The following is an 18,207-nucleotide window of genomic DNA, read 5'->3' as shown; positions in this document are numbered from 1 at the left end:
TCCTCAAACAGGAACATCACCTGTCAGACAGTGAGAGCATGCTCCTCAAACAGGAACATCACCTGTCAGACAGTGAGAGCATGCTCCTCAAACAGTGGTTGATGCATGGAGTGAAGTAAGTGTTGTTGTATTTATTTCTCAGCTGCTCATATTAAGCACATACTCCGCTATTAAACCCAAGTAGCCTACAAAACGGACCGGTTGGAAAGCGCAAAGCTCCATTGCTATTCGAGTGCATACGGATGACGTATTTCCCCCCCTGCCCCTGTTCCTATCCATTTGATAATTAAGCAATAATACATGAGAGGCCATGTGTTATGACATTTTTTWAATCATGGCTGTAATGTGGTCATAGCCACRAGGCGAAGCCCACCACAGCCATGATAAAAATGTCATAACACATGGCCTTGAGTGTGTTATTACTTTTATACAATGGGTTACCAGCATTAAACATCAAGATTATTTTCCAAACTATCMATTTTTAAACAATACTGTACACGGTGCTACATTCACTAAAACTGGTTATAATGGTCCATTTGAAATCGAAACTAATTTCGATTTAAAGATGAGATTAAATTGAGAATAGTCTGATGGGTGAAAATATGATCACTTTATGAGAGAACAGCTGTGAAGCCTGAGGCAAGGAACAGAGTGCAAGCTCTTTTTGCTACCTTCTCAAATCGTCAATAGCCTATAGTTCAACCATGCAGCCCATATATGTTTAGATTTCTAAGACATTCTAAGGTTTGTATCATTAACAACTTGTTACATCTGCTCCTGCCACACCCTCTACTGCTCATCCTGTGTCTCCTTTACCTGCCGCCACTCCCCCCGTGCGCTCTTCCGCATAACACGGTGTCTGCCCGTACTCTCGCTCTCCACGGTAAGCACAGGAAGTGGGCGCAGGTCTCCTACCTGACTTCACCACACTCCCCTTTAGGACCCCCCCAATAMATTTTTGGGGTCTCCTCTCGGGCTTCCTGGCCAGCCGTGTTCCCTCATAACACCGGTTCCCCTTTGCAGCTGCTTCCGCTCTCCTAGCTGCCTCCACCTGTTCCCATGGAAGGCGATCCCTACCAGCCAGGATATCCTCCCATGTGTAGCAACCCTTTCCGTCCAACACGTCTTCCGAAGTCCATTCCTCCTGGTACCGCTGCTGCTGCTGCTGCCGCTGCTTCCCGTTACCACGCTGCTTGGTCCGAGATTGGTGGGTGGTTCTGTAACGGTTTTCTTCCGTTGGTGAAGGAGAGGACCAAAATGCAGCACGGCTAGTGTTCAACATGTTTAATAAACAAAGAGACGATAACGTGAACACTATACAAAATACAAAATAACAAACGTGAAAACCGAGACAGTCCTATCTGGTGCAGAACACAAAGACAGAAGACAACCACCCACAAACCCCAACACAAAACAAGACACCTAAATATGATTCCCAATCAGAGACAACACAAAACACCTGCCTCTGATTGAGAACCATATAGGCCAAACATAGAAACAGACAAACTAGACACACAACATAGAATGCCCACCCAGCTCACGTCCTGACCAACACTAAAACAAGTAAAACACACAAGAACTATGGTCAGAACGTGACAATAAGCATATCTTGTCTGTTAAATGAACAAGCGTGTTTATGTTAATTAAACCTAAATTACCGTGAGACCGGCAGTTTCTTGCATGACAATAACCGGCTGACAAAATTTCATGACCACCACAGCCCTACTCAGGAATGAGTTGATGTGGGAAGTGAGGAATGGGAGGAGATTTCCAGAAAGGAGCGGATGGGGTCGAGCGGGCAGCTTATCCGTTAACCTACTGTAACAGATATGGTGGTTTAGCAGGAATATCGGAATGCCGTGAACCAGGTTTCGAGTTCAAATCCCAGATAAGGACATATTGAATAATAACTACTGTATAAATAAACATACACAATGTAGTCATGCATGTCAAAGTGTGTCAAATATGTAATATGAAAATACTGTATTGCAGTGAACAGCGGGAAGTGAACCAACGTGGGTATAACCAATGAGGAGATGGCACGTGTATCTGCTTCTATAAACCAATGAGGAGATGGGAGAGGCAGGACTTGCAGCGCGTTCTGCACCACAAATAGAAGCATCTTCTATTTTAGCGTCTGGCAGCACAGACACTCGTTGGCGCGTGCGAGCAGTGTGGGTGCAATGATTGAATAACATGCACGCGATGCAAACGGTGTGGTCAGCATGTTAGTCTGTGCTTATGGACTGCCCTCTTCAATTCAAACCACAGGTTTTCAATGGGTTTCAAGTCTCGAGACTGAGATGGCCATTGCAAAATGTTGATTTTGTGGCCAATTAACCATTTCTTTGTGGATTTTGATATGTGCTTTGGGTTATTGTCTTGCTGGAAGGTCCACTTGCGGCCAAGTTTCAGCCATGATGCCCATGACGTCAACAAGGACCTAATGACCAGGGGATGCAAAATATCCCCATAACATCAAAGATCCACCACCAGATTTGACAGTAGGTGTGGGGGTATTTCTGCTCATGCATTCTCATTTTGACGCCAAACCCACCAATGGTGTGCGTGGCCAAAGAGCTCTATTTTTATGTCCTCCAACAAATGTAAACACCTGGAGTTTGGTAAATGACATTGGTACTTGGATTGGAACCGGTGCTTTGGTCAGATTACAAGAAAATAGAGCTCTTTGGCCACGCACACCAGTGGCAGGTCCCGTGTGGCTCAGTTGGTAGAGCATGGCGCTTGCAACGCCAGGGTTGTGGGTTCATTCCCCACGGGGGGACCAGGATGAATATGTATGAACTTTCCAATTTGTAAGTCGCTCTGGATAAGAGCGTCTGCTAAATGACGTAAATGTAGGTTTGGCGTCGAAATGGGAATGTGTTCTCCAACTCAAAAATAATTTTGACCCCTACCATTTTGAGAAAAAATGTATTACTTGTTCAACAAAAACCTCTTTCTTTGAGCAATTGTTTTAGCTTAAAATAATATAATTTCCCAATTTCTCTGAGCGATTGTATTAGTATAACATATTAAAATCCCCCCCTTTTTTGGCAGACAATACAGCTCAGTATTTGAAATATTTATTTCAAACAGTAATTTTTACTCATCATTATGAAGTGGGTCAAACATTTCAGAGCCCACTGTATGTATTTTTTCTTAACTTACAAATAAAATCAATAAAAAAAGCAACCACCTTGTACCAAGGGTACACAATTTAACCTGTCCAAGTTGGGGGACCTTGGGCCTATTATTTTCTCATTACCCCATTTCACCGTTTAAATGGCCTTTTAGGTGTCCTTGCTTATTCACAGCTACAGTAGCAAGACTCRTTGACAGGGTTTGTCCTGTGGATTACAGAAGGTGACACACTCTTATTTCACAGATAGAGAATATGACACGGCTCATATAATGGCATCCCTAGAAGTATTGAAATAAGGGACCATGTTTCTATGGGTATTTCCATGAATGAGGTGTGTGTGTAGAAAAGCTATTGGCCTCCAATTCTTACACCCTGAACCTAAAACACCCCCATTTCTTATTGTTTTGTTCCCCAATCAGTGCAGTATATAGGAGCTGCCTCTCCTCTTACCCAGCATATCAGGCTCAGCTAGCAGATCATATGATGATGCAGTGCTTCCCTGAGGGCTGCGGGTAGTGGGGCAGCAGGGTTTCTGTAGTGAAACTATCTATTGACCCATACTGTATCCACATGACCTGACATTCCCCCTGGTTGTCCGCCGCTGGTGGTGATTTCACAGATGGGTGAACACAGTCTCCCTGCATAGCTGACTGGACGCCTGGCCACCCGCCCCACTGGTCCGGAGAAAAAACACAGCTCAGGCCGACGGTGGAGCACTGTGAAGCAAGGGGGAAACACCACAGTCATGGAGGGAAAAGGGCTGAGAGGGAGAGGGGATGACAGAATGAAAAACGAGGCACTTGCCAGCCAGCTCAGGCATTGCTGATAAGCGATCCGTTCAGTCCCTTCTCCCCTCTCTCTTCTGTCTCTATCTCATCCCTTTCTTTTCCTTTACTGCCCCTCACACAGCCACCACAATACAAGGCRAGTTAAGAAGTATCCTTACTTCATCCTACACTGGCATAGGATTAGAGTGACTATACACTTAGTGTACAAAACATGAATGCTCTTTCCATGACAGACTGATCAGGTGAATCCAGCTGAAAGCTAAGATCGCTTATTGATGTTACTTGTTCAATCCAATTCAATCAGTGTAGATGAAGGGAAGGAGACAGGTTAAAGAAGGATTTTTAAGGCTTGAGACCATTGAGACATGGATTGTGTATGTGTGCCATTCAAAGGGTGAATCGGCAAGACAAAAGATTTAAGTGCCTTTGAACGGGGTATAGTAGTAGGTGCCAGGCGCATCGATGTGTGTCAAGAACTGCAACGCTGCCGGGGTTGTCATGCTCAACAGTTTCACGTGTGTACAATGAATGGTCCACCACCCAAAGGACATCCAGCTAACTTGACACAACTGTGGGGAAGCATTGGAGTCAACATGGGCCAGCATCCCTGTGGAACGCTTTTGACACCATGCCCTGACGAATTGAGTCTGTTCTGAGGGCCAAGGGAGTGTAACTCAATATTAGGAAGGTGCTCCTAATGTTTTTTACACTCAGTCTATATGTCCTTTTACAAACGACCAACATCTGATTTACAGTGGATCCAATAAGAGCTTGGGTAATTTTGTCAAACAATCATTACCCTTTCACTGAGTCCCAGGCATCATCTTATAGGATTGTCTTTGAATATCTTAGTATAGAGTAGTAAAAAACTGGCTTCCTCCTAAACTCACTTTGCACTGTAGTATGAAATGCTTTCCCTGATGAATTCTCCTTTGCTGAGCATATCAACAGCGTGTGAAAAAAATATTTATTGGTAGTTATCTGCTCTGCTGCAGATTTAAAGCTTACAAAGGTACAGTACTCTCAAAGTAACACTTTCTCTCTCTCCTTCATGGACTTTTCTTTGTTGCCAGAAATTACATCTAGAGTACAGTAGGTAATCATATTCAGTTCTCAGTAAAGCCAACTATATACCTTCAGTTCTTTTTCACTTCCATAAAGTACTGTATGACTCATACACAATTGTGTATAATGTAGTACAAGTATGTTAATTTTTTTTTATAAACAGTTAATGTAGAACGGCAGATACAGTGCATTCGGAAAGTATTCAGACCCCTTCCCTTTTCCCACATTTTGTTACATCAAAGCCTTATTCTAAAATGTATTCAACACAACATTTCCCTCATCAATCTACACACAATAACCCCATAATGACAAGACAAAAACAGGTTTTTAGAATTTTCTGAAAATGTATTAAAAAATATATTTATAAATACCTTATTTACATAATTATTCAGACTCGAGATTGAGCTCAGGTGCATCCTGTTTCCATTGATCATCATTTGTATTTATTATGGATCCCCATTAGCTGCTGGCAAGGCAGCAGCTACTCTTCCTGGGGTCCAGCAAAATTAACCTTTCTGGCGCAGGCGTTCCGCTAGCGACCCACCTCGACAACATCCGGTGAAATTGCAGAGCGCCAAATTCAAAATACAGAAATAGTCATAATAAACATTCATAAAAAATACAAGTGTTATACATCGGTTTAAAGATGAACTTCTTGTTAATCCAGCCGCTTTGTCAGATTTCAAAAGGCTTTACGGCGAAAGCATACCATGTGATTATCTGAGGACAGCGCCCCGCTTACAAAAGCATACAAACATTTTACAACCAAGCAAGGAATTACAAAAGTCAGAAATAGCGATATAATTAATCAGTTACCTTTGAAGTTCTTCATCTGGTTGCAGTCACAAGAGTTCCAGCTACACAATACATTTTCATTTTGTTCGATAAAGTCCCTCTTAATATCCCCAAAACTCTGTTTTATTGGCGCATTTTGTTCAGTAATCCACTGGCTCAAAGGCGGTCAAAACATGCAGACGAATACATCCTAAAGGTACCGGTAAAGTTCGTCGAAACATGTCAAACAATGTTTATAATTAATCCTCAGGTTGCCAATTGTCTAAATAATATTTCAACAGGACAATAGCTTATTCAATAGAAAGGAAAAACAACGAAGTGCGCACACTAGGTCACGCGCGCAAACCAGCAGTGCATGATTCTACAGTCCACTGACAGAAAGGTCTCATTCTTCTTCATTTTTCAGAAAACAAGCCTGAAACAATGTCTAGAGACTGTTGACATCCAGTGGAAGCCATAGGAACTGCAATCTGGGTCCTAACCCATTAGATACTCTATAGGCATTCAATTGAAAATACCCACACCGGATTTTCCTCAGGTTTTTGCCTACCATATCAGTTCTGTTATACTCACAGACATTATTGTAACAGTTTTGGAAACTTTAGAGTGTTTTCTATCCAAATCTACCAATTATATGCATATCCTAGCTTCTGGGCCTGAGTAACAGGTAGTTTACTTTGGGCACGCTTCTCATCCAGACGTCGAAATACTGTCCCCAAGTCATAAGAAGTTTAAGGCAGTTTATAACATTTTTAAAAACATTACAATACATTCACAGATTTTACAACACACTGTGTGCCCTCAGGCCCCTACTCCACCACATATCCACAGTTCTAAATCCATGTGTATGTGTGTGTATAGTGTGTATGTTATTGTGTGTGTATACGTATCTGTGCTTATGTTTCTGCTGTTCCATAAGGTGTTTTCTGTTTTTAATTCTAATTTTACTGCTTGCATCACTTACAGTGGCTTGGGAAAGTATTCACCCACCTTGGCATTTTCCCTATTTTGTTGCCTTACAACCTGGAATTAAAATAGATTTTTGGGGGGTTTGTATCATTTGATTTACACAACATGCCTACCACTTTGAAGATGCAAAATATTTTTTCTTGTGAAACAAACAAGAAATAAGACAAAAAAACTGAAAACTTGAGCGTGCATAACTATTCAGCCTCCCAAAGTCAATATTTTGTAGAGCCACCTTTGCAGCAATTACAGCTGCAAGTCTCTTGGTGTATGTCTCTATAAGCTTGGCACATCTAGCCACTGGGATTTTTGCCCATTCTTCAAGACAAAACTGCTTCAGCTCAATCAAGTTGGATGGGTTCTGCTGGTGTACAGCAATCTTTAAGTCATACCACAGATTCTCAATTGGATTGAGGTCTGGGCTTTGACTAGGCCATTCCAAGACATGTAAATGTTTCCCCTTAAACCACTCGAGTGTTGCTTTAGCAGTATGCTTAGGGTCATTGTCCTGCTGGAAGGTGAACCTCCCAGTCTCAAATCTCTGGAAGATTGAAACAGGTTTCCCTCAAGAATTTCCCTGTATTTAGCACCATCCATCATTCCTTCAATTCTGACCAGTTTCCCAGTCCCTGCAGATGAAAAACATCCCACAGCATGATGCTGCCACCACCATGCTTCACTGTGGGGATTGTGTTCTCGGGGTGATGGGAGGTGTTGGGTTTTCTACCAGACATAGCGTTTTCCTTGACAATTTTAGTCTCATCTGACCAGAGTACCTTCTTCCATATGTTTGGGGAGTCTCCCACATGCCTTTTGGCGAACACCAAAAATGTTTGCTTATTTTYTTCTTTAAGCAATGTTTTTTTTCTGGMCACTCTTCYGTAAAGCCCAGCTCTGTGGAGTGTACGGCTCAAAGTGGTCCTATGGACAGATACTCCAATCTCCGCTGTGGAGCTTTGCAGCTCCTTCGGGGTTATCTTTGGTCTCTTTGTTGCTTCTCTGATTAATGCCGTTCTTGCCTGGTCCGTGAGTTTTGGTGGGTGGCCCTCTCTTGGCAGGTTTGTTGTGGTGCCATATTCTCTCCATTTTTTAATAATGGATGTAATGGTGCTCCGTGGGATGTTCAAAGTTTCTGATATTTTTTTATAACCCAACCCTGACTTGTACTTCTCCACAACTTTGTCCCTGACCTGTTTGGCGAGCTCTTTGTTCTTCGTGGTGTCGCTTGCTTGGTGGTGCCCCTTGCTTAGTGGTGTTGCAGACTCTAGGGCCTTTCAGAACAGGTGTATTTATATTGAGATCATGTGACACTTAGATTGCACACAGGTGGACTTTATTTAACTAATTATGCGACATCTGAAGGTAATTGGTTGCACCAGATCTTATTTAGGGTTACATAGCAATGGGGGTGAATACATATACCACTTCTCAGTTTTTATTTTTATGAATTTTTTTAAACAAGTTATTTTTTTAATTTCACTTCACCAATTTGGACTATTTTGTGTATGTCCATTACATGAAATCCAAATAAAAATCTATTTAAATTACAGGTTGTAATGCAACAAAATAGGAAAAACGCCAAGGGGGATGAATACTTTTGCAAGGCACTGTACTTCATGTGGAATAGAGATCCATGTAATCATGGCTCTATGTAATACTGTGTGCTTCCCATAGTCTGTTCTGGACTTGGGGACTGTAAAGAGACCTCTTGTGGCATGTATTGTGGKGTATGCATGGGTGTCCAAGCTGTGTGCCAGTAGTTCAACAGACAGCTCGATGCATTCAACATGTCAATACCTCTCATAAATACAAGTAGTGATGAAGTCAATCTCTCCTCCACTTTCAGCCAGGAGAGATTGACTGTTCTGAACCAATTGCAATTTTCCTAAATCCTTTTTTTGTGGCACCTGACCACACTACTGAACAGTAGTCAAGATGCGACAAAACTAGGGCTTGTAGGACCTGCCTTGTTGATAGTGTTGTTAAGAAGGCAGGGTAGCGCTTTATTATGGACAGATTTCTCCCCATCTTATCTACTGTTGTATCAATATGCTTTGACCATGACAGTTTACAATCTAGGGTTACTCCAAGCAGTTTAGTCATCTCAACTTGTTAAATTTCCACATCATTTATTACAATATTTAATTGAGGTTTAGAGTTTAGTGAATGATTTGTCCCAAATACAATGCTTTTAGTTTTAGAAATATTTAGGGTTAAAACTTCTTGTCAATAGGGGGGCGCTATTTTCACTTTGGAAAAAATTGTGCCCAAATTAAACTGCCTCGTACTCTATTCTAGATCATACAATATGCATATTATTATTACTATTGCATAGAAAACACTCTCAAGTTTCTAAAACTGTTTGAATTATATCTGTGAGTAAAACAGAACTCATTTTTGCAGCAAACTTCCACACAGGAAGTGAAAAATCTGAAAACGAGGCTCTGTTCCAGGGCCTGCCTATTCAACTGGCTTATATTTATCGATATGCATGCACTTCATACGCCTTCCACTAGATGTCAACAGGCAGTGGAAGGTGGAATGGGGTGTCTAGCTTGATCTGAGGTCGAACAAGAGCTTTTGGAGTGGCAGGTCAGGAGTTTCCTTTCTCTACCTAGGCGCGCGAAGCACCTCCATATTGTCTTCTGAAGAGCGTTCGGTATACACGGCTAATATCTCCGGCTCTGATTTTATTTGATACATGTGATAATAACATCGTAAAGTATGTTTTTTCAACCGAGTTTTATCAGATTATTCAACGTTTATTGGGACTTTTGGAGTTTACTGTTCTTTGCGTCGAGAGAAACTGGGAACGTCATCAACATTGGCTAGCATTGTGGCACGAATTCGACAGGACAAAAGGACATTCTAAAACCAAACAACGATTTTTCGGGTAAAATAGGACTCCTTGTACAAGATTCTGATGGAAGCTCAGCAAAAGTAAGAACAATTTATGGATTTATTCGTATTTCTGTGGAAAATGTATTTCTATTCTTCCGCCGTTTTGGCGGGCGCTGTCTCGCAATAACGCAAGCTGTTTGTTATGGTAAAGTTATTTTTAAAAATCTAACACGCGGTTGCATTAAGAACCAGTGTATCTTTCATTTGCCATACAACAAGTATTTTTTATGTAAAAGTTATGATTGAGTTCTTTGGTCAGATTAGGTGAGTGTCCAAAATAGCTCCTGACATTCTGGGGAAATGTTGCTACATTTTCACAATGTATAACCACGGTTTTGCAGCTCTAAAAATGCACATTTCAAACAAAACATAAGTGTATTGGTATAACCTGATGTTATAAAATTGTCATCTGATGAAGTTGTTCAAGGTTAGTGATTCATTTTAATATTTTTGCTGGTTTTTGCGAATGCTATCTATGCGGTGAATAAATGCGTTTGTTGTGTGGCTATTGTGCGAAGCTAATATAATGCTATATTGTGTTTTCGCTGTAAAAACACTTAAAAAATCGAAATATTGCTGGATTCACAAGATGTTTATCTTTCATTTGCTGTACACCATGTATTTTTCATAAATGTTTTTAGATGAGTATTTAGGTATTTCACGTTGCTCTCTGTAATTATTCTGGCTGCTTTGTGATATTTTTGATGGTAGCTGCAATGTAAAACTATGATTTATACCTCAAATATGCACATTTTCGAACAAAACATACATTTATTGTATAACATGTTATAAGACTGTCATCTGATGAAGTTGTTCTTTGGTTAGTGACTATATATCTCTATTTGGTCGGTTTTGTGATAGCTACCTATGCGGTAGAAACATGGTGAAAATATGCGGTTGAGTCTTTGGCTATTGTGGTTAGCTAATAGAAAATACATATTGTGTTTTCGCTGTAAACATTTTAAAAATCGGAAATGATGGCTGGATTCACAAGATGTTTATCTTTCATTTGCTGTATTGGACTTGTGATTTCATGAAAATTATATTATATGATATCCATGTCCCGTTAGGCTAGGCTATGCTAGTCAGCTTTTTTGATGAGGATGCTCCCGGATCCGGGATGGATATTAAGTAAAGGTTAACTTATTCCTTGCCACCCACTCTTTGTCAAGTGCTGCAGTCATTTCAGTTGCTGTGGTAGCTGACATGTATAGTGTTGAGTCATCCACATACATAGACACTCTGGCTTTACTCAAAGTCAATGACATGACGTTAGTAAAGATTGAAAAAAGCAAGGGGCCTAAACAGCTACCCTGGGGAATTCCTGATTCTACCTGGATTATGTTTGAGAGGCTTCCATTAACGAACACCCTCTGTGTTCTGTTAGACAAGTAATGCTTATCCACATTATAGCAGGGGGTGTAAAGCCTTAACACATACATTTTTCCAGCAGCAGACTATGATCAATAATGTCAAAAGCTGCACTGAAGTCTAACAAGACAGCCCCACAATAATTTTATCATCAATCAATCATCTCTCAGCCAATCATCAGTCATTTGTGTAAATGCTGTGCTTGTTGAGTGTCCTTCCCTATAAGCGTGCTGAACATCTGTTGTCAATTTGTTTACTGTGAAATAGCATTGTATCTGGTCAAACACAATTATTTCCCAGACGTTTACTAAGGCTAATTGGCTAATTGGTCGGCTATTTGAGCCAGTAAAGGGGGCTTTACTATTCTTGGGTAGCGGAATTATTTTATCTTCCCTCCAGTCCTGAGGGCACACACTTTCTAGTAGGCTTAAATTGAAGATGTGGCATTGAGATGTTTCTACAACTTGATTGGAGTCCACCTGTGGTAAATTCAATTGATTGGACATGATTTGGAAAGGCACACACCTGTCTATTGCATGTCAGAGCAAAAACCAAGCCATGAGGTCGAAGAAATTGTCTGTAGAGCTCCAAGACAGGATTGTGTTGAGGCACAGATCTGGGGAAGGGTACCAAAACATGTCTGCAGCATTGAAGGTCCCCAAGAACATAGTGGCATCCATCATTCTTAAATGGAAGAAGTTTGGAACCACCAAGACTCTTCCTAGAGATGGCCACCCGGTCAAACTGAGCAATCGGGGGAGAAGGGCCTTGGTCAGGGAGGTGACCAAGAACCCGATGATCACTCTGTCAGAACTCTAGAGTTCCTCTATGGAGATGGGAGAACCTTCCAGAAGGACAACTATCTCCCCAGCACTCCAGCAATTAGGCCTTTATGGTAGAGTTGCCAGATGGAAGCCACTCCTCAGTAAAAGGCACATGACAGCCCGCTTGGAGTTTGCCAAAAGCCACCTAAAGTACTCTCAGACCATGACTGGGGACTGGGAGACTAGTCAGGATCGAGGGACAGTTGAACAGAGCAAAGTACAGAGAGATCCTTGATGAAAACCTGCTCCAGAGCGCTCACGACTTAAGACTGGGGGCGAAGGTTTACCTTCCAACCGGACAATGACCCTAAGCACACTGCCAAGACARTGCAGGAGTGGCTTCGGGACAAGTCTCTGGATGTTCTTGAGTGGCCCAGCAGGAGCCCGGACTTGAGCTTGTAGCGTGATACCCAAGAAGACTCAAGGCTGTAATCACTGCCAAAGGTGCTTCAACAAAGTACTGAGTAAGGGGTCTGAATACATATGTCAATGTGATATTACATATGTTTGCTTTGTCGTTATGGGGTATTGTGTGTAGATTAATGAGGGGGAAAATGTTATCAAAATGTGGAAAAACTCATACTTTCCGAATAGACWGTTTTTTTCTTTTCAAGTCAAGTAGGAGGTTAGTGTGGTCCTCAGTAAGGAAAAGGCAACAGCAACCCTCACATATAGGCATACCTGTTCACCTCCTTGTGATCGCTTTTGATCCCCTGATTGACAGCAGCAATATGTTAGGGGTTTTAGTAGATGGAGGGCAGGATCAATCTTCAGAGTGACGGGAGTTGGGTGGGGGGACGAGGAGTGTATGAGCGGAAACCATAGACCGGGCAGCATCTCTGTCAAACTACACAATCTCAGAGATGACTACCTCTATCTTCTCTGGGATGTCACACATACACACACAGCTGCAGTGATCGTGCTTGTATCAGAAGAGATGCCTGCACTTAGAGAGATGAATGGGCTGGTTAACCTCAAAAGCTCTGAGAGAGAAAGAGAGAGACAGAGACAGAGAGAGAGAGACGGAGAGAGAGCGAGACGGAGAGCGAGACGGAGAGCGAGACGGAGACGGAGAGCGAGAAAGACAAAGAGAGACTTAGACACTGAAAGATATTAAGAGAGACTGAGACACTGAAAGATATTAAGAGAGACTGAGACACTGAAAGATATTAAGAGAGACTGAGACACTGAAAGATATTAAGAGAGACTGAGACACTGAAAGATATTAAGAGAGACTGAGACACTGAAAGATATTAAGAGAGACTGAGACACTGAAAGATATTAAGAGAGACTGAGACACTGAAGGATATTAAGAGATACAGAGGGAGAGAGAGAGAAAGAGGGGACATGCTACCTCTGAGCCCAGACCAGTGCAAATCAAAGCTCCCCAGAGCTATTTGGCGCACCAGGCTATGAGATCAAATGAAAATCGATTACATCAGTATATCACTGTGATTATCAAGTACATTTACTCCATATGTATTGGCACCAAATGGCTTATGGATATTATAAACGAGTCCACTATTTAATTTGATTGGCATGAATAACCTAAAACTGAAAATTTGTCTGGAGGCAGGTGTTTTCAGTGCTGCCAGCCTGCCAGGGAGATTGAGTCTCCTCCTGCAGTGGACAGTATATGGAAAGTCTATGGTCAACTCTCTTTTGGGAATTTAGGAAAGGTTGCTCCGACACATCAGCAGATGATTGTTTTAAAGCGCATGCGTTTATGAGACTTATAACCTATAGCTGTCATTGCCTGGTCCTATCATGTGGTCAGGAAATACTCAGGACCCTAGGACCATACGTAAGGTTTTGTTTACTTACAAATATTACAAAGTACTTACTGTATAATTACTTATTAGATCATGTTGTTTCCACACAGGGTGTTTGACTACCAGCGTGTCCCAGCCTCCATGATGCCAGCCCCAGTGGAGCCCAGCCCTATAAAACACTCCCGTGGCCCCTCTTCCTCCTCCGGCCTGCACCGCTCCAGAGACAGACCACAGGGCAAGAGGAATGCCCAGCGCACCGGCTCTTCCAGCAACAGGGCTAAGTGTAAAGGACCCCACACACTGTAACACACACACTCACAACAGACTCTTTACAATGTTAACCCACGCACACGTGCACTCACACACACACACTCACCACACACAGACACACTCATAAAAAAAACTCATTACAGGGTGAATGTCATCTGTGTATGTGCACTTAGCGTTTTATCTCGAATGTGTGTGTGTGTGTATATTGGCTTCTTCGCACTGACTATGTGTGTTTGTATGTGCGTGCCTATGAATCCACTTGGGAGTGTGTGTATATTGAATGCCTGAGTGTTCCTCCTAGTGTAATGCCATGTCTGCATGGGGAAAGGCAGCGCTGGGAGCCCCAGGGCACAGTCAGAAGCACCAGATGGTCTCTTCATTAAAAGCCTTTTGACTGCAGGGCCTCTCTCCTCTCCTTCCACTACCCAGCCTATCAACATGCTGCAATTATACCAAGTTAATAGTGCATAACAAATAAGAATTGTTTATACTAGTTTATTACAAGCCTTAATAGTTTTTACTGCCAGCCCATCATAGGGGAATTAGATTGTCTTTGTAGCTGCAGAGGTCAAACAGCTTTTAATAGTAAAGAGTTTCAGGGTTGTTTTCTCAGAGCTGGGGTTGTGATATGAATTTCCCATTAAAGACCATAGGCTAGTGGAGAGGAGATGTTAAGGCCCTGGGAGTGAGGGTGCTTCCACTACACTAAGTGATGGTGGCATGCATAGGAAGACAAAGTGAGTATGTGAGTACAGGCTTCAACACTATGAACTATTACAGGCCTCTCTAGGCCAAATCCTATTTTAAGACCTGCACTCACAACTTGGACTTTCGTGCAACTCATACATCAATGTTAATGGGAGATTTATATGAAATTTTCTCTCAAAAGAGTATTATTTCTTAAATCTAAATGTCTTTCTTTTCTTTCCCTCTCCATTTCTCTCTCCCTCTTTCTCTCCCTCTCTCTCCCTCTACAGTGAAGATGGCAGAGCTGTTGGCCATAAAGAGTGAGTTGACTCTGATCAAGGTGCAGATTGATGGACTGCTGGACAGTGTGGAAAAGATGGACAGACGGAGAAAAGACCACTCAGGTAGAAGGGTTGGAGCCTGGACTGGAGAGTTTATTTTATATTATAAACTTGGTGTTTCGAGCCATGAATAATGATTGGCTGACAGCTGTGGTTTATCAGACCGTATACCATGGTATGACAAAACATTTATTTTTACTGCTCTAATTACATTGGTAACTAGTTTATAATAGCAATAAGGCACCTCGGGGGTTTGTGATATATGGCCAATATAGCACGGCTAAGGGCTGTATCCAGGCACTCCGTGTTGCGTCGTGCTTAAGAACAGCCCTTTGCCGTGGTATATTGGCCATATACCACACCCCATCGTTCCTTATTGCTTAACTATCTCGTCATTAGGAGCTTAACTTACAGAATTTCCCCTGCTAACATTACATTGTTTTGTAATCCTCTTCAGAGTCTATAATGATGAGTGATAACAAGTGGAGGGGAAAATGACTATTCATTGATTAAAGTAAAGAACTACTTACCATGGCCAAAAGTATGTGGACACGTGCTCGTTGAACATCTCATTCCAAAATCATGGGCATTATTATGGAGTTGGTCCCCCCTCTGCTGGTATAACAGCCTCCACTATTCTGGGAAGGCTTTCCACTAGATGTTGGAACATTGCTGCTGGGACTTGCTTCCATTCAGCCACAAGGGCATTATTGCGGTTGGGCACTGATGTTGGGCGATTAGGCCTGGCTCGCAGTCGGCGTTCCAATTCATCGAAAAAAAGGTGTTCAGTGGGGTGTAGGTCAGGGCTATGGGCAGTCGAGTCAAGTTCTTCCAGACCGATCTCGATAAGCCATTTCTGTATGGACCTCGTTTTGTCACGCTGAAACAGGAAAGGGCCTTCCCTAAACTTTTGCCACAAAACACAGACTTGACTAGAATGTCATTGTATGCTGTAGTGTTACAATTTCCCTTCACTGGAACTAAGGGGCCTAGCCCTATCCATGAAAAACAGCCCCAGACCATTATTCCTCCTCCACCAAGCTTTACAGTTGGCACTATGCATTCGGGCAGGTAGCATTCACCTTGTATCCGCCAAACCCAGATTTGTTCGTCGGGCTGCCAGATGAGGAAGCGTGATTCATCACTCCAGACAATGCGTTTCCACTGCTCCAGAGTCCAATGGAGGCGGGCTTTACACCCCTCGAGCGGACAATTGGCAATGCGCATGGTGATTTTAGGCTTATGTGCGGCTGCTCGGCCATGGAAACCCATTTCATGAAGCTCCCGACAAACAGTTATTGTGCTGACGTTGCTTCCAGAGGCAGTTTGGAACTCAGTAGTGAGTGTTGCAACAGAGAATAGACTATTTTTACACAATACGCGCTTCAGCACTCAGTGGTCCCATTCTGTGAGCTTGTGTGGCCTACCACTTTGGGGCTGTTGTTGCTCCTAGATGTTTCCACTTCACAATAACAGCACTTMCAGTTGACCGGGGCAGCTCTAGCTGACTTGTTTGTAAAGGTGGTATCCTTTGACGGGGCTACGTTGAAAGTCACTAAGCGCTTCCGTACATACCGTTCTACTGCCACTGTTTGTCTGTGGACATTACATGGCTGTGTGTTAGATTTTATACACCTGTCAGCAACCGGTGTGGCTGAAATAAGCAAATCCACTAATTTGAGTGGGTGTCCACATATTTTTGTCCATGTAGTGTATTTGTCATCAGATTATTGTGGGCCCATTATGACTACTCTCTATTATCATTTGGGGCATCTTGCATCAGTGAGCACTGCATCAACAGAAAATAAAAAAAATGGGCAATGCCTTAGTAGAAGGTAACTGTCGGCAGGCTTTGTTGTGCACTGGACTGGGATGTTGGCTACCGTTGACAAAGAAAGCAGTTCAAAAACACAGTTAAAGCAAATATTCTATGGACTATATTCCAYAGAGAGGTACACCGAAAACCAACATGCTCAACAATTGTGAAAAGAACTGTGTGCGTGTGTCTGGTCCAGATTCACCTCTGACCGGGGAGGGCAGTGTGTCGGACTCAGTGAGCAGTCTGGACGACTCCCCTGTCAGCCTTCACCACAGACAGAGAGAGAGCCCAGAGCCAGGAGAGGCCAGCGATGATTACCACCAGCACCACCACAGGGTAAACACAAAACTCTTCCTCCTCCTACTGGTGATTGCTCACTCCTGCACCTCAGCAATGTTATATTACTGTTTGGTTAGTGCTTGAACGTTTTACATTATCATAGATTTTCATAATTTGTTCTGAAAGTGCATATATTCAACATGTTGCGGAATGGTAATGCAGATCACTGTAGCATTGGCTGTCACAGTTGCAATAGTTCTGGAAAAGTGTGTTGTTGTGTGGTGTGGTGTGGGTGTGTGTGTGTGTGTGTGGTGTGTGTGTGTGTGTGTGTGTGTGTGTGTGTGTGTGTGTGTGTGTGTGTGTGTGTGTGTGTGTGTGTGTGTGTGTGTGTGTGTCATAGAACAAAGAGAGTGAGATATGGGGAGATGATAATTGATTAACTATTGTTCTCAGATTTTGGGACTCGTACATACATTACATTCTGTGCGCCCATCTCTTCAAAAGAAGAGTAATTATCTACAATTACAGCCAAGTGTCTCCCTACCTGGCTGACACAATAAGTGTTCTGCCTCCGTACCACTGTTCATTATCTATACCAGGCTGTGTGGGCTGAGCGGTAGGTGTGTTCACCAGGCAGGGGAGCCATTGTTTCTCTGACAGTTGAGGGGGGAAGGGGGAGGAAGACGGAAGGAATGAATAGAGAAGAGTGTTTACCAGTCAACCACAATACAGCATCCTAAATCTGTCCTAATGGCAAGGAGTAATAACACTTCCCAGGATTGCCAGGGAGTGTCACTCATCCCTCCTAAACTTGATTAAACAGATGCACAGATGGAGAGTTACAGTCACAGTAAAATCTGGTAACTGTCAGATAACTGTTTTTGTGATCTGTGAAAGTGATTGTTTCTAAGTGACAATGAGCAAATGTAGCACAGTGTGTTTCATGTCAGCATATAAAGTCTCTCTCGCTCTTGTGATTTCTCAGATAAATAACCATCATTCTGATCTGGAAGATAACATGTGAGGAGATCAGGTATACATGGCTAATAAAGGTGACCTGTCAGGATTATAGCACAAAACATGATTGTTTGCATGTGGATTCTGTTTAATTACAGTATGTAATTACATGTTAATAAGAGTGTAAGTAAGTATTGGTTCATTCTCAACTATCATTATCCCTTTTA

At 42.5% G+C, this 18,207-nt stretch overlaps 1 protein-coding gene across 2 annotated transcripts in view; it reads left to right on the top strand.

Annotated features, from left to right (window-relative positions):
- The window catches only part of LOC111962199 (RNA-binding Raly-like protein), a 58,180-nt gene that overhangs the window by 34,266 nt on the left and 5,707 nt on the right, over nt 1–18,207 (top strand). The window contains exons 3-6 of one of the 2 annotated variants that reach the window (XM_023985094.2): nt 13,738–13,910; nt 14,875–14,988; nt 16,941–17,080; nt 18,009–18,056. In XM_023985094.2, coding sequence (XP_023840862.2) covers nt 13,738–13,910; nt 14,875–14,988; nt 16,941–17,080; nt 18,009–18,047 — 466 coding nt within the window. In that variant the 3' untranslated portion in view covers nt 18,048–18,056. Of the gene's footprint in view, nt 1–13,737; nt 13,911–14,874; nt 14,989–16,940; nt 17,081–18,008; nt 18,076–18,207 lie in introns of both variants that reach the window. The other variant, XM_023985095.2, reaches the window with a different exon arrangement.

The sequence above is a fragment of the Salvelinus sp. IW2-2015 genome, linkage group LG4q.1:29 (genome assembly GCF_002910315.2).
Source record: "Salvelinus sp. IW2-2015 linkage group LG4q.1:29, ASM291031v2, whole genome shotgun sequence".
Lineage (NCBI taxonomy): Eukaryota > Metazoa > Chordata > Actinopteri > Salmoniformes > Salmonidae > Salvelinus > Salvelinus sp. IW2-2015.
Note: the sequence above shows the minus strand (reverse complement) of the source record. Positions and strands in the feature narration are given on the sequence as shown.